This window comes from Suricata suricatta, chromosome 12 (assembly GCF_006229205.1).
Source record: "Suricata suricatta isolate VVHF042 chromosome 12, meerkat_22Aug2017_6uvM2_HiC, whole genome shotgun sequence".
Classification (NCBI taxonomy): domain Eukaryota; kingdom Metazoa; phylum Chordata; class Mammalia; order Carnivora; family Herpestidae; genus Suricata; species Suricata suricatta.
The window spans coordinates 84,768,207-84,792,267 of NC_043711.1; the positions used below are offsets into that span (position 1 = coordinate 84,768,207).

The following is a 24,061-nucleotide window of genomic DNA, read 5'->3' on the forward strand; positions in this document are numbered from 1 at the left end:
GAGAGTTCCAATCTCTCAGGCATCTAGATGAGGTTGGTATTTTCTACCTGTTCCTGGTCTGGGCCAGCCTCAGTCCCTCACCAGGCCACACTGATTGATTGCTAGTGTATGTCAGCAGTTGGCCAAGTTGTATGAGAACCACCTGGAGGGCTTACTAACCACCTCCCGCCCCACCTTTCTGGGCCCCAAACCAGAATTTCTAATTCCAAAGGTCTTGGGTGGGGCCAGTATTTTGTATCTGTCAAGTTCCCAGGTGATGCTCTAGCTGCTTTGAGAACCTCTAGGCACCTCACCCTCAGCAGCCTGGTGTCCTGAGGCAGTGACAGGGAGCTGGGCCACAGCTGGCAAGGCCCAGCCTGTGAGGCACCAAAATACCCGGGAAGCTTCTGGGAACCGTCTGTGGTGAGCCCCCTGTGCGGAGAAGTAAACTAAGGCACAGAGATCAGAGGCAGAGTGGAGAGAGTGCCAAGATCCCAGGGTCCAGTGGAGAGAGGATGGTGATGCAGGATCCCAAAACACAAGGGTATTCTGGGGCCCTGGGGATAATCCTGGTGCTCATCATAAAATCACAGAATGGGGAGGCTCTTAGAACCAGCCAAAGAGAGAAGAGCTCTCACACTTGGACCAGGTCTCCAGGTTCCCAGCTGAGGTTCCTCTTCACAGGAACAGTTTGAGTGGTATCAGAATTGACTATAACAAAGCATTCAAGCCCTGACTACTTCAGCCCTTCAAGGATGCTCAGAGGAAACCAGAGCTCCTTTCTTTAGGGCCTAGGATCCCATGGGCTGGTGAAGGGCAAGGAGGGAAAGAAACAGGGCTTATGGGATAGACAAGGGAGGATCCAAGAAGGGTGAGGGAAGAGGAGTGGGTGGTGAGGAGGAGCCCTGGGTAGGGGATGCGGGCCCAACATCATGTTCCTTCTGGTTCTTTGTGGACTTTGCAAACTTCAAACGCTGCTGGGAGGGGTAAGGTAAAGCCAGGGCGAGCTCAGGTCCTGCCAGGATAAGCTATTCTGGAGACAGTGAGGCCCAGGGGAGACCAGAGAGGATAGTGTGGTGTCAAATGGACAGACAGACCAGTGGATGAATGACCTAGGGAGAGAAGAACCCAAGCCAGGCTGCATCTGCTTTCCAAACAAGGCTAGGCAGGACTGGGCAGGGTACGGGAGCCCAGAAGAAGGCAGTCAAGTCTGCCCCACCTAACAGTGGACAGTGATGGGGTCCTGAGGCTGGGGACAAAGAAGATAAAAAGGTTCAAGGGTGGACCTAGCAGATGTCCTGCTCAGCTGGGAGGTCACTGGGGCCAAACCCAATGTGAAGGGCTGGCAAGGCTGATGCTGTCTGAGGTGTTGGATAGGTGCCTCCTGTAGTGTGAGAAAACCAAAATAAATAAAGCAGAACCCAAGAAATACCACCAGATATGGCAGCAAACATTAGAGGTGGACAACCAGGGGCACAGGCACTTCCTGGACAGGACGGGAATGTGAGCCTGAGGGGGGCAGGGAGGGGTTGCTGATGTACCAGGGAAATCCACAGCAGGGGAGCTGAGCTAGAGAAGCTGGTCTGGGGACAAGCAATGGGAGCTAAGGTAAGCCTGGGTGTTAAGAGGAACGTCTGAGGAGGAGGCAGGAGGAGGGGAGCTTTGGGTAGAAGATGATAAAAGAGAAGATGGGCAGGGGGAGGGGGAGTGAACAGACTGATCCCAGAGAGAGGAAAGGGCTTGACCAAGAGCAAAGAATGGTGGAGGGCGAAGGGGTCTCGTTCACCACTGGAGATGCAGCACCTGCTGGGAGTCAGGAACCATGTGTCTGGTCCTGACTCTGTGTTTAGTTTGCTGTGTGACCTTGAGTGAGCTACTCTCTTCTCTGGACCTGATTTTTCATCTAAAAAGGTAAGGGGGTTTGACACAAAAGGACAGACACTGTGTGATTTCATTTATGTAACCTACCAAGGACAGACAAATTCATAGAGACAAAAAGTAGAAGAGAGGGTACCAGGGACTTGGTGAGGGGGTGGGGAGGAGTTATTGTTCAGTGGGTACAGAGTTTCAGCTTCGGTGATAAAAAGTTCTGGAAATGGATAGTGGTGAAGGTTGCATGGCGTCACATCTGGGTTAGGTAGTTAGTGGCATATTCTGGGTGTTCTGTACCTACAAGAAAAGCCCCCAGTGGGGCAGTGGCTTTACACAGCAAGCAGGACAGAATTGGGCCAGGGGATCTGATGGACCCAAGTCCTAATCTAGGTTCGATGACTTCCCAGTTAGGGGATTCTGGGATGAGACCTGTACCTCAGTTTCCTTATCTGCACTAACCCAATCCTACCAAGGCTGCCTCCCAGAGCTGTCCCTGAGAGGTCTGAAGGAGATGGGGTGGGGGCAGGGGGTAAGGGAGAGGGGAGCAATGTCTAGATAGTAAAGTGCTCTAGGTGGGGTGTGTACGGGAGATGATGATTATGAATGAAGAGGCAGTGGGAGCTTTGGGGATGCTGGTGAGGCTGGAAGCTGAGGGACATTCTGGACGGGAGAGGAGACGGAGGAAGAGCCTGAAGAAAGTTGGGACGGCAAGAGGACAACAGGCTGGGTGATGAAACCGTGAAAGGTGCACAGGGATGGAACCATATGGTGGTCAGCGTGTAAGAGAGTCAAGTCCTTGGGCCCTTGACTTTGTCAGCTGGGAGAGCAGCTGGGAGAGGAGTGTCCCTGGGAAGACCAAGGGAGGGGGCCTATTTTGAGTTCATAGAAAGCAAGACCTCTAGAAAGTGGTTTTAAATTGATCAGTCTTTGGTGGGGATCAAAGTGGGAGGAAAACAAGGAGACAGAAATTAGACACAGATGCCTCGTGCATGCAAGATTTAGGAGCACTGGTGTGCCAACGTGGTCTGATTTTCGTTTCAAATACAGACGTCATTGCCACCAGGAGGATCCAGTTTGGCTTTGGGAAGAGGTTAGACATAAAAAACATGAGGTCATCCAGTTTAGGGTCAATCAGGGCAACCGGTTCCCCATGCCCCCCCCGCCCCCAGCCAACTGGTGCCAACACAATAAGCCTAGTGGGCTATAGGAAATTAGGACCCCTGGGTTCCTTGGGACTTTGGTGGAAGAGAGTGGAGATGGCAGAAAAGGAAGAAGGATAGAGGGAGTCGGGAAGAAGGAAGAGGAGGAAAGTGCTGAAAGTAAAATGGCAGAGGAGGAGTAGGAAGGGGGGAAATGGGAAGGAGGGCAGTGTTCCTTCCTGGGTGCTCCAGGGGAAGCTCCACTGTGGGTCAGGCAGTTTTCTGCTTTGGGAATGTTACCAAGACTTAAAAGGCATTTGAAGAAACAAACAAACTTAGAAATTACATTCCAAAAGAGTAGAGATTTTACAAACCAACCCCCCCACACCCCAGAAAAGAAAATACAACCAGTTACTAATCAAAATGCTAAAAAAACAAACCAAACCAATATTTACACATAACATTTTCAACCCCATCAAGCCCCATGTCCAGAGGCTTCTGTAGGAACAGTGATGAGCAACCTTGCACAGTGGCATGCAGGAAGTAGAAACCGGGACGTTATTGAAAACCAAGATCTGGAGCCTCTGACACCAGCTGGAGGAGCCGGGCAGCCAGGCGCTGAGACAAAAGATGGCAAAGACAATCTTGGACGAGGACGATGGTAAGGCTGAGTGGTCCACAGGCCTCGGGGCTCAGGTCTCGCAAGGATTTCTCCCCAAGGCTGGCGTGCTGCTTCCCTGACCCTCCATGGCTTGGGGAGGTGGCGGAAGGCCTCTGGTGGCATATGGCCTTGTGTGAATCCCCTTACCCAGACATAACCTTGGTGGGGCCCCCTGACCTTTTGGGTGGGAGCAGTGGCATCCCAAAAGGGACAGGCCCTTGGCTCCACTGGCCTGCCCACTCTGCCCACACAAGTCATTATGGCATGAGGAAGTGCTGGTCAGACCAACAGGACCCTCACATTCTGCCCACTGGGAATGGATATGAGGGACTTTGCTGTCTTGTCCTGGTGACCCTGAAAGGGCAGGATTGGGAGCAGGTGGGAGTGCAGAGGTATCCCCTGAGTCCTGGGGGCAAACAAGCAAAGCTGCTGGCTTCTGGTCTTCCTAAATTCCACGGCCAAGTGACTTTATTCTGGTATTTCCACTCTGGGCTCCAGCCAGTTGCAGGAGGTCCATGCACCTGCGTGTGTACGGGCATGTGTGCAAACCGAAATGGGTTTTACTGGCACCGAGGGGGAGGCCAGCTGAGGCCTTTCCCGCCACACTGCAAGGAGCCACATGGCAGTCTGTCCAATGGCTCAGGCAGCTCACATGGGACGTGGGCAAGGGTGGGCAGTGGAGCTGGGGCTGGAACAGGGGCCAGGAGAGGCCATAAGGCTAAGGAAAGAGGCTGGTGAGAAGGCTGGCAGGTGGTGAGGGCTGAGGCAGGCTGGCACTCTCGGGTCCATGTGCAAAGCTGCAATAAACAACATTCTCGAAGTTCAGTCCTGTTTTCCTGTGAGTTCTCACTTGGGGAACTTGGAGAGATATCCATGCTCTTGACAGAGCCTTAGGAATCTGTGTTTGACTCATTAAAAAAGGTTTCTGAGGGAGGGAGGAAAATGAGAGGGCAGATGGAGAATGTTTGGGAAGTGGGGACGGCGGCCCAGCCCTCCACCCTGTCAGCAAGCATTTACAGACTGACTGCTGGGGGCCAGCCAAGTACCTAGCAGTGAGTGAAAAGCAGTGCTTGGAGGCCAGTCAGCGAAATTGGGGAGCTAGCTGCAGGGCTCCAGTTCGACCAGGGGGCCCTCCAAGCTTGACCAAGAGACCAGAGCTCAGCTGCCGAGCTGCCTCATGTGCATGGGGGACCCCATGCCTGTCCATCGTGTTAGAAGCCTCACTTTGTCCCAGTGGCAAGAATACATGTCTGAACCTCCAATAAATTACCTTAGGGACTTTGGGGTAAATTAAATTATTAAAATAAAGTAAAACTACCTTAAATATTTATAGTAAGAAAACTTCAAATAAACAACCAAGGAAATGTGTTTCCAGACCCCAGTCCACTACCGTATCCTGGGGCACTGGCTTCTTGGAGTGCTCCTTGGCCTGGCGTAGCCGGTTGGGAGTCTCTTATTGGGAATATGTCTGCCCTCCACCAGCCACAGGATGTAAACATAGTGGAGATGTGTCGCCCCTCCAGGGTGCCAGGGAGAGAGGCCCCCAGCCATCAAGGCAGTGGCCATTTAGGCATTCATCTGTGCACCAGGTCTTGAAACTGACTCTATCTATTTCTGTCTTCAAGGTGTTTCCTGGGAAGGTTGGTGCCCCCTGAGCCACCTTGACCAGGGAGGCAGTTCCCGTGGCTCCTCAGCTCTGAGCCCCACACATTTCTACCTCATCTTCCAGTCCTTGCTGCATCCAGCCTCTGCACAGGGAGATCCAGGGCTCCAGGATTCCAAGCATATACCTGGCCCTGGCTACTGCCCTATCATGCCCCCTAGAGCCACAGCAAGCCAGAGCTGGGAGGAGGAAAAGTGGGGAGAAGGAAGGGTTGGGCATGGTGCCCACTTTACCTCCACCAGGAGCTCCACATTGAGTCCTACAGCAAAGACTGTTCTTCTCATCGGTGTTTCCTCCCATGAAGGAGGACGTGGTTTGCAGGGAACATCTCTGCGAGCCCTTTTCCCTGAGGAGCACGGCCAGTAGTGTAGCCTTTCCTTGGCTCTTCTGAGAAGTGGGTGTGGGCAGAACCAGGCAAGGCTCTCCCTATGGATGGGCTCCCAAAGGATCTCTCTGGAGCTACTTCCGAAGCCTAGTTGTGGTCTTTCTTCCACTCACTGCCTTCCCCTGGGAAGTCAGAGATCACCACCCAGCAGTCAGCAGGAGACCCCGCTTTACCTGGACGGGAGTGCTGTTGTCTGGCAGTGGTGCAGCTGCTGTCCCTCCAGAGTGAGACGCTGCCGACGGCATGGGCCCCGCGCCGCGTCCCCTCTCTGTTTGTTCCCTTCGGCTAGCCAGGGACTGGGCTGGTTGATGTGGGGAGCACGGCTGCTCTGTCACTCGCTGGGGGGAGCTGCCCTCTCCTCCCCACCCCAGCCGGACTCTGAAGGATGCAGCCTGCACTTGGAAGGAGAGTGGCGGATGGCAGAGCGGGACGGCCGGGCGAAGCAGGAGGTGAGAGACTGAGTACTACAGTCACAAACAGCATCCTAGACGAAGGGAGGAGGAAGTCAGAAAGAGCCAAGAGGCACGGACTACCCAGAGGCTGGACGGCCAGCTGGGCAAGGAATTTGGACCAGCCTTGCCTGGGGGACCAGTTCCCAAGGACGATGGCCCCTCTCCAGACCAAATTTTTTAAATTGTTTTTCTCCCATTAAAACAATAATAAATGTTCATAAATAACACTCCAGAATGTAACAAATTGTGGAACACACAGAGAAAAAAGTAGATGTTGTCCACCAAAGATAAATTCTCAACACGTCGTACATCCATACATTTATCAAAATGACATCATCTCCTACAGCATATTTTGTAATTGCAAAACATAAGCACTTTTTTGTCACTCTATATATCTAGATTTCCTTCTTTTTAATGGCCATATACTATCTACTATTCTACTAAATAGAAATACAGTACCTTAATTTACTTACCTAATTCATTTTTTATATGCATTTTAGGTAGTTCCTATTTTTTTTTACTATTATCAGCACACAGGGATAATGGTTAAAAGTGCTGCTACAGAACTAAATTGCTTGGTTCAAATCCCAGCCCTGCCATTTACCAGCTCTGTGACCTTGGATAAGTTACTTAACCTCTCTGAACCTTGATTTCCTTTCTCTCTAAGGTGAAGGACATGATACCTTTCTCAAAATATTGTGAGGGTCAAATCAGATATAATATGCAAAGCATTTGGCATAATGCCTACTAGGTACACAATAAATGTTAGCAATTTTTATTAATAGTGCCATACATTTATTTATACAAGTATGTTCTCCCATCTGTGTCTCTCGATGTACATGTGGTGATACGTGTGCAATGGTTAATTTTATGTGTCAACTCAATCGGCCACAAGGTGCCCAGATATTTGGTCACACATTATCCTGAGAGCTTCTGTAAGGTTGCTTTTGGATGAGATTAACATTTAAATCATCAAAGCATAGTGCCCTCTCTAATGCGAATGGGCCTCATCTCATCAGTTGAAGGCTGAAAGACCCAAAACACTGACTCTCCCTGAATAAGAATTCTTCCTGCCTAATGGCCCTAGGACAGGAACCAAATAATTACATGTTCTGTACTGGAATTACATCACCAGCTCTCCTGGTTCTCAGGTTTTTGAGCTCCGAGTGCAACTAAACCATCAGCTTTGCTGGGTCTCCCAACTTGTCAACTTACCCTGTAGATTTTAGGACTCCATAATCATGTGAGCCACCTCGTTATAATATATCTGTCTCTCTGTATACACATACATGTACATAGACACACATATATATACACAGACACATGGTCTATTGGTTCTATTTCTCTAAAGAACTGTAATACAATGAGTGTGTTTAGTCTAAGAGAATTCAGTGAACCATATTTTTATATGTTCAGTATGTACGTTAAACTGAAAACTTTTCTAAAGTTAAAAAAAAAGGTAAGAATTTAAAAGATATTTTTTTAAAGTAAAGCCAGCTAGTTTGAGACTATCGAGAAGTAAAACACTAACCACATACTATTAGTGGCTGTAGAAAGTAGACAAATTCCTTTTTAAAAAATGTTTATTTACTTATTTTGAGAGAGAGAGAGAAAGAGAGAGACCAAGACAGGGGCAGAGAAAGAGAGAGAGAGAGAGAGAGAGAGAGAGAGAGAGAGAGAGAGAGAAACCCAAGCAGGCTCCATGCTGTCAGCACAGAGCCCGACATAGGGCTCGATCCTACGAACTGTAAGATCATGACTTGAGCCGAAATTAAGAGTTAGATGCGCAACAGATTGAGTTACCCAGGTGCCCCTGGGCAAAATCTTTTGAAAGACAATTTGGCAGGGTGCCTGGCTGACTCAGTGGAGCACGCAACTTTTTTTTTTTTTTACATTTATTTATTTTTGAAAGACAGAGTAAGACAGAATGTGAGTCAGGGAGGGGCATAGAGAGAAGGAGACACAGAATCCAAAGCAGGCTCCAGGCTCTGAGCAAGTGTTAGGCACAAAGCCTGACGTGGGGCTTGAACCCACGAAGTGTGAGATCATGACCTGAGCCAAAGTCAGACACCCAACTGACTGAGTCACCCAGGTGCCCCGGAGCATGCAACTCTTGATCTGGGGTTTGTGAGTTTATGCCCCATGCTGGGTGTAAGAGATTATTTAAAAATAAAATCTTAAAAAAAAAAAAAAAGACAACTTGGCAATATTTATCAAGTGCCTTAAAATTTTATGTTCTTTTATCCTGTAATCCCATTTCTGTATCTCAAACCTAAGGAAATAATCTGAAATGTGGACAAATGTTTTTGCACCATGCCCACCACAGCATTATGTACGATAGAGAAAAACTAGAAACCACCTACCCATACAATACATACAGATGGGTCAGTCACAGCCCATGCCACCATCCTGCACCCCCGCCTACAACCTTTACTGAGTGCACCGCAGGCCACATGATGTCACCCCTGACCACAGCTGACTAGACCAAGGTAGTACACTGCACTCAAGTTAGACCAATCCCCATCTCTTCTTTCTTCTAGAAACCTGAAATTGGACAGAGGGATTTGAGCCAGTGTCTCTGAGATGCTTGAACTAGAAGATGTTATAGAAGCAGAGCTGGGACCATATATGCAAAGGCGAGAGAGACACACACAGGAAGAAAGTAGACATCAGGGAAAACAAAGCTCAAGAGAGAGGAGAGGAAGACAGAAGTTGCTGAGGCCTTCAGGTCCTTGTGCCTGGGATACATAAGATATTCTATCATTTCCCTTTCTGGAAAACTAACTTATATACATTCTTTTACTAACATGCAAATAATCCCTAACCAAATCTGAAACTGATATTGGTGGTGGAGTGGAGGAGATGCTGTGCAGCAAAGGATTCTAAGAGAAAATGGAAGCACTTAGGCATAGAGTCTTAGGGGTGGGCAGGGGTGTGAGGGAAAATGTTTAATAACTAGTTTTCCAGGAACGAGGGGAGAAGCCCTGATCTGGAGCACCTGTCCACTTTCATGGTGTAAATCCTCCCACTGTGGCCGGTCTCCAGGTGCTTTACTGAACACAGAGCTGCACACAATCAGCTCTCATGAACCAAGCACACTGGCTCCACTGGGTTGCAGGAGAGCAGTGAGTACACCTCTTCACTGGAGGGGATGCTGGTAATCTCTGCTGTGTGGTGGTCGGTCAGCCCTGTTCACTAGCTTCTTGTATTCAGACCATGTGTCCATTGGATCTGTTGTTGCAGGTCTGGGGCCTTCTCATCCCCGTTCCTTCCTTCCTTTCTTCCACTCATTCATTAAAGTGGGCTCTACAGCCAACATGGGGCTTGAACTCATGACCCTGAGAACAAGAGTCACATGTTCTACCGACTAAGCCAGCAGGCGTCCCATTGACCCCCATTCCAGACCAGCAAAAAGACTTTTTGAAACACACAACTATATTCCTGAGTCTGAAAACCAACAGTTTGGACCTTATATGTCAACACCCCAGCCAAGAAAAAAAGAGAAGGCCCCACCCACCTACCTCATTGGGAAGGCCTATAGCTCCATCTCCATCTCGGGGGACACCGTCCTTCCCCACCTGGGGGAGCACCGAGAGTCTGGTGTCCTCACTGCTGCCTGACTTGGCTGCCTTCTTGTTCAGGATCCTGGCCATGCCCTCTGGCTGATGGTAACTGGCTGGGGAGAGGGGCTCCGGTTTCTTGGTGCCTTCCTCCCCTGCAGCCGAGGTGGGGCTTGGTGCCCGGCCACACACGTTGCGGAAGAACTCCTGCACAATGCCGTACTTTGGAGGCTCAGGTTTGGCCCGGGCCTCAGACATGCCCAGTTTCCAGACAGACTCCGTGCTCCCTGAGTGCTCCACCACACTGAAGAGGCTGGACAGCCCGTCATTGATGTTCCTCAGTACAGGGCTGTCCCGCGTGGTGGTGGAGCGGGCCCAGGCAGAGCCATTCTGCTTGCCCTGGTGCAGGTTCCACAGGCTGCGGTCCTTGGCACTGTCCAGCTTGGACACGGACCGCCTCTGGAGCTTTGGTGAGCCATACTTGGGCGAGCAGCACGGCCGCTCGATGCGTGAGTGCACCTTGTCCAGGGAGGAGGAGATCTGCTTGCTGCGCATGGACACGAGTGATGAGCTGCGGGGTGACCAGCTCTTGCCGTGGAGGCTGCTGCGGGGTGGGTCTGTCTGCAGGCCCACGCTCACTGTACGGATGGTCTGTGTGCCCACACTGGCCAGGCCCACCGTCTGGCTGGACGTGCTCTTCACTTTTCTCTCCAGCGAGCCCGAGCGCATGGCCTGGCGCACACAGTTGGTGATCTCCTTCATGTCGTCGCTCATGTTGCCAGACATCTCAAAGTCGTGCAGGGCTGCAGGGAAGCCGGGCCCTGCTGCAGAGGGGCTGCCCCCCGAGCCTGCATCCAAGCGCTGCCGTGAGAAGTTGCAGAGCCACCGGCTGTAGGAGCTCTCCGCCAGCCCGTCGGCCTCGGCTGACTCTTTGGGCTTGGCGGTGGTGAAGAGGAAGCCGGGCTCGATGATGATCTTGCCCTCCCTGTCGTGGACCACGGGGACGCCCAGGCGCCGGGCCACCGGAGGACTGTAGTACACGCGGATGCCCGTCTTGTCGGGAGCCGTGTAGCTTCGCTGCATCTGCCTCCCTGCCGGCTCCTGGCAGCCCAGGGCGCCCAGGCGGTTGCAGTCCCGTGGCGAGAGCCCCGGCTGTTCCTGGGCATCCTTCTCGGGGTCCACCGGCTGGGTGCCCACAAAGGCAAAGGCAGGGTTATTGGGCAACTTCTTGCCCCGGGCAGCTTCACCGGCAAGGTAAGGGGAACAGTCAAGCAAACTTTCAAACTCAGACATGGACGAAACAGATTTGGTCCTGGGAGAAGCAGAGGAGGAAGAGCAGGGTTAGTGGAAGAGAACAGAAGAAGAGTGGGCACTCTGGTCCTCTTTGCTGGCCCACGGCTGGGACCACGACCGTCCTGCTCACATCTTGTGGAAGACGCTGTTGGTGCCGTGACCCATGTCGCCTCTGCACCCACACCTATACACCCAACACAGCACCCTCTGAACACCTGCCATTCTCCACCAAGGGGCTTTTTTTGTGACTGCAAGAGCACACTTGGCCTCCACACAGGGGAAGCTACAGATATCACAGCATTTTGGCCCTCCACACAGCCCCCAGCAAACAAGGGGTGGGAGCTGGTGGCCAGTACCCAGCCTCCTTGCTCCTTGGACAGGTGACTCTGCACTCCACGTCCACTCTGGCTCCCAGGGTTCCTCAGCGAAACTGACTTCGGTTGTCCACGGAAGGACAACATCCCCCTTTGTTGGCTGCCTTCCCTTCCTTATGTCACTTCCAGTGTTTCCTAAAGCCCCTTCCCAAATAAACCATCTGTACTCAAATCCTCGTCTCAGTATCTTTGAGACAAGTTCTCAAATCCTGCATTTGCTTTGTGGGGAACCCAAATAAGATGGTATTGAATCTCTGGCACATTTGTGGACTGATGACCTCCAGTGTCAGGTGTACATAGCGCATCTCAGAGGGCCATTGGGCCCTCCCAGAACTCTAGGAGACAGGTCCTACTGTTCCCACTAGAGTGACATAGGAAGTATCACCCAAGGTCACATTCCTAGAAACGGCAGAGCTGGAATTCAAACCCCACACTCTGACTCCAGAGCCCACCCTCCGACCCTGGGCCTGCCTGGCTTGAGGTTCCTCTCATGGCGCCACTGGGGTTCTGTTGCCCTCATTCTATTCAGGGTCTCCTAACGGTGGAGATATGGCCCTCATAGCCCCAGGGTCTCCATGGCCACAGTGCAGGGGTGAGCCCAGAAGAAGCCGCTCGGTAATCCCAGGAACAGAAGTCCAGCTTGATTCCCCTAACTCCAGACATAGGAAGGAACCCCAAGAGGAGCTGAAAATTTCTTTCACAGCTAGGATGTATGGGGCTCCAGGTTTTCATGCGGAACCACAATCAAACAAACAAGAAAAATCAAGGGCTGGGATTCTAATTGTCCCGAGCTTCCTGGCTCCTAAGTGGCTTCAGCTGCATAGAAACCATATCCCAGGCTTGCATCAGCTCTGCTGAGGTAGTGTGGGCACATGGGGCAAGGGAAAGAAGACACGACAAGGAGTGGGGCAGTGAAGGATGGGACAGGGGAGGGGCTACAGGGCAGGGCAGGGTGAGTGGATGCCAGCACCTTTTTAAGGCGGTTCCCCCAAGCTCAGCTTCAGAAACCCCCTCCTTGTCGAGGATCTTCTCGCTCCGCGTCTGTCAAGGAAGAGAGGCAGAAGAGTGAGTTCTGGCCACCAGCGGACCAGGGAAAGGTGACAGGAGGTCAGTGTGGGAGCTGACCCTGGATCCCATGCCTGCATCTTCTCTTGTAGAGCAAGAGTGAGGTCAGCACTGGTCTGGGATCCCTGTTGATCAGTTTCTAGCTACAGTGCTCCTATCACTCCCTCCATAGGTATGTGATCCAGCTCTTGGCCGGAGCTCCAAGAGAGAAGCCCAGGAACGAGTCTTTTTAGAAGTTATTCTGGGGGCGCCTGGGTGGCTCAGTCAGTTAAGCATCTGATTTCAGCTCAGGTCATGATCTAACGGTTCAAGGGTTCAAGCCCCGCATCGGGCTCTGTGCTGACAGCTCAGAGCCTGGAGCCTGTCTTTGGATCCTGTGTCTTCCTCTCTCTCTGACCCTCCCCTGCTCATGCTCTCTCTCTCTCTCTCTCTCTCAAAAATAAATAAAACATTAAAAAAAAAGACAAAAGAAGTTATTCTGAATGTGGTGGCAGCAACAAAGCACCCAGCAGCCACTGCTGAGCTGGCGGTCACAGCAGCAGCCTGAAGATCCCTGCTCAGGGTCTGTCTCACCCTCATTCTAGAGCAGGTCCCCTGGGACTTGCACATGTTTTTCAAAACCTGGGTCACTAGCCCTCTTGAGCCCCAATCCAATCCTCTCCTGCCTTGGTTCCCCACAATTAGTTTTTGTTGCTTGCAACCAAATCTCCTGACACACCACTTCCTCGGGCTGTTGTGAGCAAAGAGCCTGTTCGCCCACTGCTCCCTGGCTCAGAACCTTGCTATATGCACAATGCACCTGAGGCTCAAGCAAATTTCACCAGTGTGCCCTAACTGGTCTCCACAAAGGGGGCTGGGCCACAGAACAGAATGTGATTCTCACTTTACCACTGAGGTAACTGGAGCCCAGGGAGGGAAGGCCAGAGTGACTTGCTCAAGATCACACAGCTTCTTAGAGGCCTTGCTTTTCAGAAAGGCACAAGTGACCCCAAAGAGAAGGCAAAGGCCTGGCCAAGAACACAGAGAGACACCCAGCCCCTTCCCCAGGCATGGAAGGACGGCACTGATGGGGGGCTCCTCACGAGTCCCCAACCATCAGCTGGAACTATGGGGTAGAGATCCCAGGATCGAGGAGCCCAAAGTGCAAGGGTGTGACCTGTGAGACAGAGTTACCATCGTCCCTGTCACCTCCCCCACAAGTGAGGGACTCTGCAGTGTAGCCAGGAGCCAAGAGAACACGGATGGCCTGCATACCCCACTCACCTCTTTCCAGCTGTTGTCCTGCTTCTCCAGGTCTGAGTGCTTCAGGACCCAGGGGTCAGCAGCCTTCTGCAGCTGGGCGAGGGTAAAGAGGGCGGTCAGTGGCAGACAAAGCTGGTGAGCAGGCCCTCACTGTGTGCAGGCCACCCTGCAGGTTCTGCTTGGAGCCCGGAGGACCCAGTCATGGGCTAGGAGACACCTTCCTGGGGGCAACGGCTCTGAGCCGCCCAAAGACGGATTTGGAAAATGGCCATGAGAGCCACCACTTGCAGGCATCCTTCGAGAGCCCATCATGTCTACACAGTAGCCTCTGTCACTGCTAGGCTAATTCATGCTGCAATTCCTGGACCAGCTAGGTCAGCTAAGCACCAGGTAGGTGACATCAGAGTGGACTCCATACTGGGAATGCTAAGCAGCAGTTAGATGGAATGAGACCGACCTCTACACTCTGCTCTGAGCAGCTCTTTATGAAAGAGGCAAACAAACATAAACATATGGATCTTATGATTCCATCATTGATTGAAAAAAAGATCTTGTTCATGGGATCAAGCCCCCCGACTGTCAGCATGGAGCCTCCTTGGGATTCTCTCTCTCTCTGTGCCCCTCTCCCACCCTCAAAGTAAATAAATAGACATTTAAAATAATAAATAAAGATTTTTTAAAAAAAGAGCTCCACATGTAGTGCCTGGGTGGCTCAGTCAGTTAGGTGTCCAGCTCTTGATTTCAGCTCAGGTCATGATCTTGAGGTTCGTGAGTTTGAGCCCCACATCGGGCTCTACACTAATGGTGCAGAGCCTGAGATTCTCTCTCTCTCTCTGCCCCCCTCCTTCTCATATGCTGTCTCTCTCTCAAAATAAATAAATAAAACTTGAAAAAAAAAGTGCTCCATGAATATAAATTTAAGTAGCAAGAAAGGGAAGAGTGGGTTGGAGTATGATTTTGCAATACTTGGGACTTATATAAAGTCCTGGGGTGCCTGGGTGGCTCAGCTGACTGAGTGCCCGCCAGGTCATGATCTCACAGTTCATGGGTTCAAGCTCATGCTGACAGCTCAGAGCCTGGAGCCTGCTTCGGATTCTGTGTCTCCCTCTCTCTCTGCCCCTCCCTTGTTCGCACTCTGTCTCTCTCTCTCCAAAATAAATGAACGTTAAAAAAAAAGATGAAGTCCTGATTTATGTAATTCAAATAAAAAGTAAAACAAGGGAAAAAAAATCAAAATAAACAGTGGCAAATAGCAGCTTAATAGGTGGGAGCTGGTACTGGGGCGTAATGGTCAATGACAGTTTCTCCCATCCCCCTCTTTTTAGTCAGAGGACTCTAACTCTCAAATTCTCAGGTTTCAGTAGGCTCTAGAGGTATGCACATGACTTACAACTGGCCAATCAGCCTTCTGGAAAAGGAAAACTCCTATCACCAGTGGTAAGCTATAAAGATACGGGCACACAACTAACAATAACCATATTTGACGACAGCTTGCTTAGGAATAAAGCCCAGCAGAAAGCAAGCCTGAGAGACTGGCAGACGGGCGGACTTAGGGCCTACTGCATTCTCAGAGCACCTGGATCCAGCTATAACTGAAGGAGATCCTAGCCCCAGACTTTTCCTACAGTGAGTCCCCAGCCCGGGCTGGGACAGGCCTCACCTGGCTCAGGCGGTTCTGCAGCTCCTTCACCTGCTGCTCCACCTGCTGCTTCTCACCCTGAAGCCGCTCCACCAGCTGCAGCTTCTCCTGGCTCCAGTTGCGCTCGCTGATCTGCAGCTGCCTTGTCAGCTCCATGACAGCGCTGTAGGACTCAGCCAGCAGGTGCTGCTGCTCCTCGCGCTCCCTCTGCAGGGAGGCCTTCCAGTCGGGCCCTGCCCGCTCCCCGGCCCCCTTGCCAGCCTTCAACTCCATCTGCAGCACAAGGAGGAGCAAACTGGGTGTCTGGCACCCGGAGGCCCTTCCTCTCTGCCCTGAACCCCCCTCGCCTGCTGACCACCTACTCAGAACTAAGCCCTCCTCACAATCGAGGCTTGCCCGGAGCTCTCTCCATGGCCAAGCTCTGTGCTCAGGGCTTCCCAAGCACCGTCTCAGTATCCTCATGAAATCTCAACAAGACAAATGCCTTTTTTAATGTTATAGAGAGGAGAGAGAGGTTCAAAGGGGTTATTTGGCCCAGGTCACAGAGCTACAAAACGGCACGGGTTCCTAGTTATTACTTCTCATATTTCATCAACTCTCTGGTCTGGCTGTGGTCAGCGCGGGACATATACCCAGGATCACAAAATGACGTGTGCAGCCATCAGCCCAGTGTGATGGCCTTCATGGCACCAAGCCTTGGGATGGCAGGAGGGCATATGCAGCCTCAAGCATCAGTGTACCCCAGGTCCCCCAGGCTGTGGTCTCATATGTTAACCCCCAGAGGGCCGGCCCGCTCCTCCATGGGCGGGGCACCTGGAATGGCTGGGTTGTGGGGGGTCGGCAGGAAGAGTGAAATGTGCAGGCGGGGCAGGAGCTCTGAGCTCCACAGAGAGGGTTAGGAGGAAAGAAGGGTGGCACTGGGAAGCCAGAAGTCTGTGAGCCTTGAGAAGAAGGTGGGGATCACGGTAATGAGAAGGCAGGACAAACAGATGATTGAGGAGCAAAGGTCAGATCTGCTACTTATTCACTGGGTGACCGTGGGGAAGATATTTAACCCCTCTGTGCTTGTTTCATTACTTGTCCAGCAGAGATCATCAGTGTGCACACCCCCAAGGGGCCCACGATACCAGGAAGGCAGCCTGCAGTAGAGACAGGCCTGGGGAAGTTCTGACCTGAAGAGTCATGGCAGGAGGGGGTGGTGACAATCTCTCTGAGTGGGAGGAAACCCACCCTCTCACTTTTCAGACCGGAGGAGGGCAGCACCCTGCCTCGGGGCTCACAGCAGACACCACAGCTCCAGGGCTCCTAGTTAAGGCTCCTTTGGTCATACTGGGTTGTGGGGAGGGGAGTCCCCCAGTTTGTGAGGAGGAAGCAAAACAAAGCCAGGTAGCAAGGGACTAAGGGGCTCCTTATGAGAAGAGGGAATGAATGAAGACAGTAGGGAGAGGCCCAGCCAGGTGTGTGAAGGCCGTCACCAGGTGCAGACAGGCATTTAAGCATCTGGCTTCATGTGTGAACCCAGGAGGCAACAGAGGTGCCCATGATGTTCCGTGTGTCAGTCCTTCCCGTTCCTTCCCTGGCCCAGGCTCCAGCGTTTCTCGTGCCCTTGCTGTATGATTTCAGGTAAATGTCTTGCCATCTCTGGGCCACAACAGGAGGTGAAGGGGTTCCTGTGCTCCCAGATATGACAGCTGACAGGTGGGGGTCTCACCTGGGCAGTATGGCTCTTCAACTCTGCCCGCTCTGTCTCCCAGGTGGCCTTGGCCTTGGCAAACTGTTGCTGAAGTTCAGTCAGACCACGGCGTTCATCCCGAAGCAGCCAGCACAGCTCCTTCAGCGTCACCTTCATGTCAGCCAGTGTCTTGATGTACTCATTGGGCTGCGGATGGGGGCAAGGCCTGGGTTAGGAGCTTTGAAGGCATGGGACGAGGAGCCTGGGCTGGGAGCACTCACCCAGAGATCAGCCCAGGATTCTACCTGCTCTTGAGCAAATCCCATGGCCTCCTCAGGTCATCTCATCTATAAAATGGGCATGACAGGCCCAGCCAAGCCTTGCCATGGCCTGACATGTTCCCCAGACTCATATAAACAAAAAACCCTGAGGTTATAGCAAGTATTATTCAGCCTAAATGTGAGGTGGGCCCTGGCTGCTTCAAGTTTCTGCAGAGTCTAGGCCCTGAGTCTCTCTCCTTGCCCAAGATCAGCTTCTCTAACCTATCATAGACCAGATGGGAAACCTGAACTATGAAGCCTCCCTGACTGCCTGACTTAGTCCCAACATTCTCTCCTTGGTCGATGACCTGTTTCCCATCTACCCAAGCTCTCTGTATATGACCCTGGGAGCCTGACCCCATTGCTCTCTCTGCCCCATGGTTTGATTTGATGGTTCCTGACTCCCGACCACAAGGTCTCTCTTCATATGACCCCCAGCTTGATGTCCTTACCCCCACTATGTACGTCCTGAGTCTCAGCCAATCCCAGAATACCACACCACACCTCTGCACATACAATTCTCTTGGTCCAAAAGGGCCTCTTCCCTACTGTCTATGATGCAAGCTCCCATCCTCCTTCAGAACCCACCACCTATTATGCCTTCTCTGTGATCCAGACAGAATTAACTACTCTCTTACATGTGACCACACAGTCCATCATCTGTCACTGCCCTGGATGACTTTTGAACCCCGTAGCACTAAGTATCTGGGGCCAGTAACCAGGCAATAACCCTCTGCTGCTTTAGTACCCCACGCAAGACAGGTCAGAGAAGGTGGCAGGAAGTGATCGCTAAATAGAGGAACCATGGGCAGGACAGCACTGGGAACAGGCTGGGAACGCACCGTGTTTTGGGTCCAGCTGTCCCCTGTACAGGTCTTGTTATCTGAATGCTGGGCATTTATTTCCTCTTCCTCCATTAGCAGGTACAGCTCCTTCATGCTGTTTACCTACATTCAACAGAGGGTGGGAGGGTATCATGCTTGGGAGTCTCACTGTTGGGGGAAGGGATTCAGGCTAGTGGCCTAGATAGAAAGGGTATTACAGTCAGGCAGAAAAGAAAAGGGGCTTATGGTTCAGGATGAATCACTCTAGTTCGACACTGATTTCCCAAATTTTAACCTTGGCTCTTGTGCACCACCTAGGCCTATAGCACACAGCTGGAAAGGCGGGCCATTGTGGACTCCCCTACCACCTCCTCCGTTTTGAGGGCCACGAGGCATCCCTGAGAGCTACTCAGAATTAACCATGTTGCCAGTTGGGTCACCCACCCTGTGGGTGCAATAAAAGGACCACAGACACCCCCATAATTATAGATAAAGGCAACCAAAGGGTAGGGTGGACAGAGGGAGCCACCCTGGTTTGCTGTGGAGACCAGGGTACTAGGTTCAGGATGGGAAGGAAGCAGAAGGGAGCCAGCTTCTGACCGGGGTGCTCATCCATCATTTATTCACTTATTCATTCATTGATTCAACAAATTTTTCTTGAATACCTATCATACGCCAGGCCCTTTGTTCAGAGCTGGGAATATATCAGTGAGCAAGACAGACAAAAACTCTCCCATTCCAGTAGCAGGAAATCAAACAAATAAGTGAAATGTATGAAATGTCATTAAATATTTGGAATGTCACGTAGAGATGTGGCACGGAGGAAAAAAGCATGCCAAATGACTTGGGATATGGTGTGTGTAGTGGTCAAGGAGGGCCTTAGAGAGATGCGGAGGTTTGGGCAACGTCCCGAAGCAGGTAAGAGACTAAGCCATGGAAACACCTGCATTTGGGAATTCCAGGGAAAGGAGACAGCAAATGCAAAGGCCCTGAGGTGGGAACGCGTTTGTTTGAGGGAAGCAAGAGAGACAGGGAGGAAGTGAGAGGGGTACAGGGAACAAGGCTGGTTGACCACGCCAGGGACTTTGGCCTCTGCTCTGGGTAAAATGGGAGCCAGGGGAGGACTATGAGCTGAGCAGGGAGGCTGACCTAACTTTCAGTTTCGTGAGATTATTGCAGCTGCTAAGATGTCTCACTGGGTAGCAACAGAGCCCCGTATCTCAAAACTAGAGGGGATGCCATCCACATGGAATGGGTGCCACTTGAGTGCAAGATGCTCATACCCTCCTAAATGCAAGACACCTGGTAGAAGGATGCAAGGGCAGAAGCTGGGAGACCAGGGAGGAGGCTACAGTGATAATCCAGGCAAGAAATGATGGTGGCTCAGCTGGGAGGGAGGGCAGAGTGGCTGCGTCAGACTCTAAATAAATAGATTCTGGATAGATTCACAATGTGCCCTTTAAGCCATGTGCCTGGGTAAGCACCCCAAGGGAGTAAGTGTAGGTAATGGAGAGATGTGACGCAAGGGCTGAGCCTTGCAGACTCTGACATTGAGAGGTCAGGGAGAAAAGGGGGGCCAGCCAAGGAGATGGAGGGGAGCAACCAGTGAGTGAGGTGGAAGGAAACCCAAGAGAGTGTGATGCCCTAGAAACCAAATGAGGAAGGGTTTCTGGTGTCAGGAAAAGCACTGAGGCTTGGAAGTGAGGGGGAGCAGGGCCTGCCTGAATAAGCACCCAAACTCTGTCCCTGATCACTAGTATTTAAATACAGACTTTGGTTGTCTGTATACACAGGTGCATGATTCTATCCCCAAAGTCCCTGGGGCAGGTATGCTTGGAATTCAGAATGAAAGGGGATTTAGAACGAGCATGTGGTACCTATACCGTGTATTGTACGGCTGCCCCAGCGGGGTCTGGTGTCACACTCTGTGCTCCAGCACTCTGATGTTTCCCATACCAACATATGGATATTAACATGAAATTGGATAAATAAAGGTTTTACTGCCAACTGAATGTGAGGCTCATCTTTCCCCACTGATTTAGATTTAATACTGATTTAGATACAATAAAGCACAGCTCTCAGAGCGTCTAGATTTCAGAATTGAGGCGAGGAATCTCTTTATCTGCAGTAGAGTGGGAATAATAATTATCTCCATATCATAGCATATTTGTAAAGAAGAAATGCAATAATCCTCCTAAAGTGCTTAACACAGTACCCAGAACACCATACTCAGTACCTGTGGGTTTTTATCATTCACATGTATAAGTCTGCATGTGCAGACATGTATTTTCTTTGAGAGTGTGAACGTATATCAAGTTTATTATTTATGTAGTTATAGGTATTTTCCATATTTCTACACGTGCTTCATATATTTATACATGTGTATATATCTATTTTTACAATGTAGTTATGTTTATATTTTTTAAAATTCTATTTAATGTTTATTTATTTTTGAGAGAGAGAAAGAGAGAGACAGAGACAGAGTATGAGTGGGGAAGGGGCAGAGACAGAGGGAGACAGAATCCAAAGCAGGATTGAGGCTCCGCACTATCAGCACAGAGCCAGGTGCAGGACTCGAACTCACGAGCTGCGAGATCATGACCTGAGCCAAAGTTAGATGCTTAACCGACTGAGCCACCCAGGCTCTCCTAGTTATGTTTATATCTTATTAATTATGTCTATTTCAGTAAATGTGTATATTTCTATTAATTATAGGGACATATTTAATTTTCTATGCTTGCCTTATTTTTTATAATTTTATTTCTTTTTATTTTTTTTACTGTTTATTTATTTATTTTGAGAGAGAGAGAGAGAAAGAGAGAGAAAGAGAGCGAGAGCGAGCATGTGCACACAAGCAGGGGGAAGCAGCAGAGGGAGAGAGAATCCCAAGTAGGCTTTGCACTATCAGTACAGAGCCTGATGTCGGGGCTTAATCTCATGAACTGTTAGATCATAACCTCAGCCAAACTTAAGAGTCAGATACTTGTTACTAAGCCATCCAGGCGCCCCACATTATTTTTTTTTCTTAAGTAAGTTTCTATTTCTCTTTGTTACTCTAGCACGTGGAAATGGCTAGATTTTTACCAAATACAAAAATTTGCCTTAAACAAGTTGACTTAAAATATAGGCTATGTGGCCTCCAGTTCACTTTGGAGGGTATGAGGGAACATCCAGCTCAGTAGCCAAAACTGCGCTTCAGGTAAAAGCAATATTGTGGTTAAAAATAAGTCAGTATGGGGGCACCAGGGTGGCTCAGTCGGTTAAGCATCCGACCTCAGCTCAGGTCATGATCTCGCAGTTCATGAGTTTGAGCCCCATAGCAGACTCTGTGCTGACAGCTCAGAGCCTGGAGCCTGCTTCAGATTCTGTGTCTCCCTTGCTCTCTGCCCCTCCCCCGCTTATGCTCTGTCTCTCTCTCTCAAAAATAAACATTAAAAAAAGTCAACATGGTGGTTCCTAAAAATATTAAAAATAGAACTACCACATGAACCAGCAATCCTATTTCTGGGTGCATATCCAAAGGAAATGAAATCTAGATCTCAGAGATCTCTGCACTCTCCCGTTTTTTGCAGCATTATTCACAGTAGCCAAGATACAGAAACAACATGAGTGTTCACAAATGAATGGATAAAGAAAACATGTGAGTGTGTGTGTATATACATACACATACATACAGCAGAATATTACTCAGCCATAAAAGAGAGGAAAATCTTGCCATTTTTGACAACATGGATGGATCTAGTGGACGTCATGCTAAGTGAAACAAGCCAGATACAGAAAGCTAAATACTGCAAGATCTCACTTGAATGTGGAATGGAAGAAAAGCCAAACTTACACAAGAAGTGAGCAGAATAGTAGTTGCCAAGGGCAGGGAAGGGAGTGGATGGGGAGATGTTGGTCAAAAGGTACAAAGTTTCAGGGGTGCCTGGGTGGCTCAGTTGATTAAGCGTCCGGCTTCAGCTCAGGTCATGATCTCACAGTTCGTGGGTTTGAGCCCCACATCGGTCTCTGTGCTGACAGCTCAGAGCCTGGAGCCTGCTTTGGATTCTGTCTCCCTTTCTCTCTGCCCCTCACCTACTCACACCCTATCTGTCTGTCTCTCTCAAAAATAAATAAATGTTTTTTTAAAAAAAGGTACAAAGTTTCAGTTATGCAGGATGAATAAATTCTAGAGATCTGTGTACAGCATGGCGACTACGGTTAAGGAAACTCTATTGTATACTTGAAATCTGCTAAGAGAGTAGATTTATGTATTCTCACCATAAAAAAAAGAAAAAAGGAAGGAAAGAAAGTGTACCTATGGAAAGTGATATGGGCATGCTTTGGCTTGACTGAGGTGATCATATCATGATGTATACATATATCAAAACTTTAGGTTGTACACCTTATAATGCACAACTTCTACGTGTCCTTGCACTGTAATAAAGTAGACAAAATGTGGTTTGTAATATATACAATGGAATATCATTTACCCTTAAAATTTATTTTTTTTAATGTTTTATTTATTTTTGATACAGAGAGAAACAGAGCATGGGCGGCGGAGGGGCAGAGAGAGAAGGAGACACAGAACCGGAAGCAGGCTCCAGGCTCTGAGCTAGCTGTCAGCACAGAGCCTGATGCGGGGCTCAAACCCACGAACGTAAGATCTGACCTGAGCCGAAGTCGGGGGCTTAACCAACTGAGCCACCCAGGCGCCCCTCAGTTAGCCTTAAAAAGAGAGGACATTCCACAAAGTGTCTCCCCATGGATGAACCTGGAGGATGTTATACTCAGTGAACTAAGCCAGCCACAAAAAGACAAAGACAAGTATGATTTCTCTTACATGAGGTACTTAGTGGACAAAATCACAGGGGCAAGAAGTAGAAAGGTGGCTGCCAGGGACCACAGGCGGGGGTTATAGGGAATTATTGTCTGATAGGAACAGAATTTCAGTTGTGCCAAATGAAAAGAGTTCTGGAACAGGAGGGAGCCTTTTGGGGTGCTGGAAATGTGCTCTGCTGTGATCTGGGTAGGGGCCATACAGATGTACACAACAAAACTTCATCAGCTGTACACTTAAGATGTGTGCAATATAAACAATATGTGCAATAGATACTATATCTGCGTATAATATAATAGTAATGAAACTACATTATTAAATTTACCTAGATCCTGCTGCCTGCTAAAGACTGTGAGGTTTGCTGGGGCGCCTGGGTATCCGACTCTTGATTTTGACGCAGGTCATGATCTCACAGTTGTGGGACTGAGCCCCACGTCGGGTTCTGTGCTAACAGTGTGGCGCCTGCTTGGGATTCTCTCTCTCTCCCTCTCTCTCGACCCCTCCCCTGCTTGTGTTCTCTCTCTCTCAAAATAAATAAACATTGGAAAAAAAAAAAGACTCTGAGGTTTGTTAAAAAGGGAAATGGACAAATATTAAAGAGTTGTTAAAGATCTACCAGCCCCCAAAGAGACTTTCTCCTGGTGAGGCAGGACCAAGTCTGTCTTCACCAGGGCACCCCCAGCACCTGCCACAGGGCCCAGTAGAGAGCTGGTTCTCAACGAGCAGACACTGAATGAGTGATTGAGTGCAGGGACGGAAGCCTGCAAGCCTCAGGGCTGTGTCGGTGCCAGCTGGGTGTCCCTCTAGGCCCACTCCCGCCCTGGTCCCAGGCCCGGGGGGAACCATCCATACCTCAAGGAAGTCGTCTCCCTCACTGGGCAAAATCTTGCCCTGCCGCCAACGCTTGAGGAACCACCTGAGCTTCATGAAGAGCAGCAGAAAGTTGTGCTTGAATTGCTGGGACTCCTGCACCAGCATGTTCTTCTCCTGGCTCCAGAATTTCTGCTCTAGCCTCCGCTGGAGGCTCAGACTCTGCAGCTCAAACTCCCGCCTCAGGAGCGCCCTCTGCTGGTCCTCCTTCAGCTGGGAGGGGAAGGAGAGC

General features: G+C 50.3%; 1 protein-coding gene across 3 annotated transcripts in view; it reads right to left on the reverse strand.

Moving 5' to 3' along the window:
- Nucleotides 1-3,306: 3,306 nt before the first annotated feature.
- SOGA1 (suppressor of glucose, autophagy associated 1) overlaps nt 3,307-24,061 on the reverse strand; it is a 66,389-nt gene continuing 45,634 nt past the window's right edge. For 2 of the 3 annotated variants that reach the window (XM_029915945.1, XM_029915944.1), the window contains 8 exons: nt 23,812-24,042; nt 18,159-18,263; nt 17,036-17,203; nt 15,346-15,597; nt 13,707-13,778; nt 12,349-12,419; nt 9,673-11,023; nt 3,307-6,183 (listed from right to left, as the gene is read on the reverse strand). In XM_029915945.1, the coding sequence (XP_029771805.1) occupies nt 6,031-6,183; nt 9,673-11,023; nt 12,349-12,419; nt 13,707-13,778; nt 15,346-15,597; nt 17,036-17,203; nt 18,159-18,263; nt 23,812-24,042 (2,403 nt within the window). In that variant the 3' untranslated portion in view covers nt 3,307-6,030. The remainder of the gene's footprint in view (nt 6,184-9,672; nt 11,024-12,348; nt 12,420-13,706; nt 13,779-15,345; nt 15,598-17,035; nt 17,204-18,158; nt 18,264-23,811; nt 24,043-24,061) is intronic. The other variant, XR_003900640.1, reaches the window with a different exon arrangement.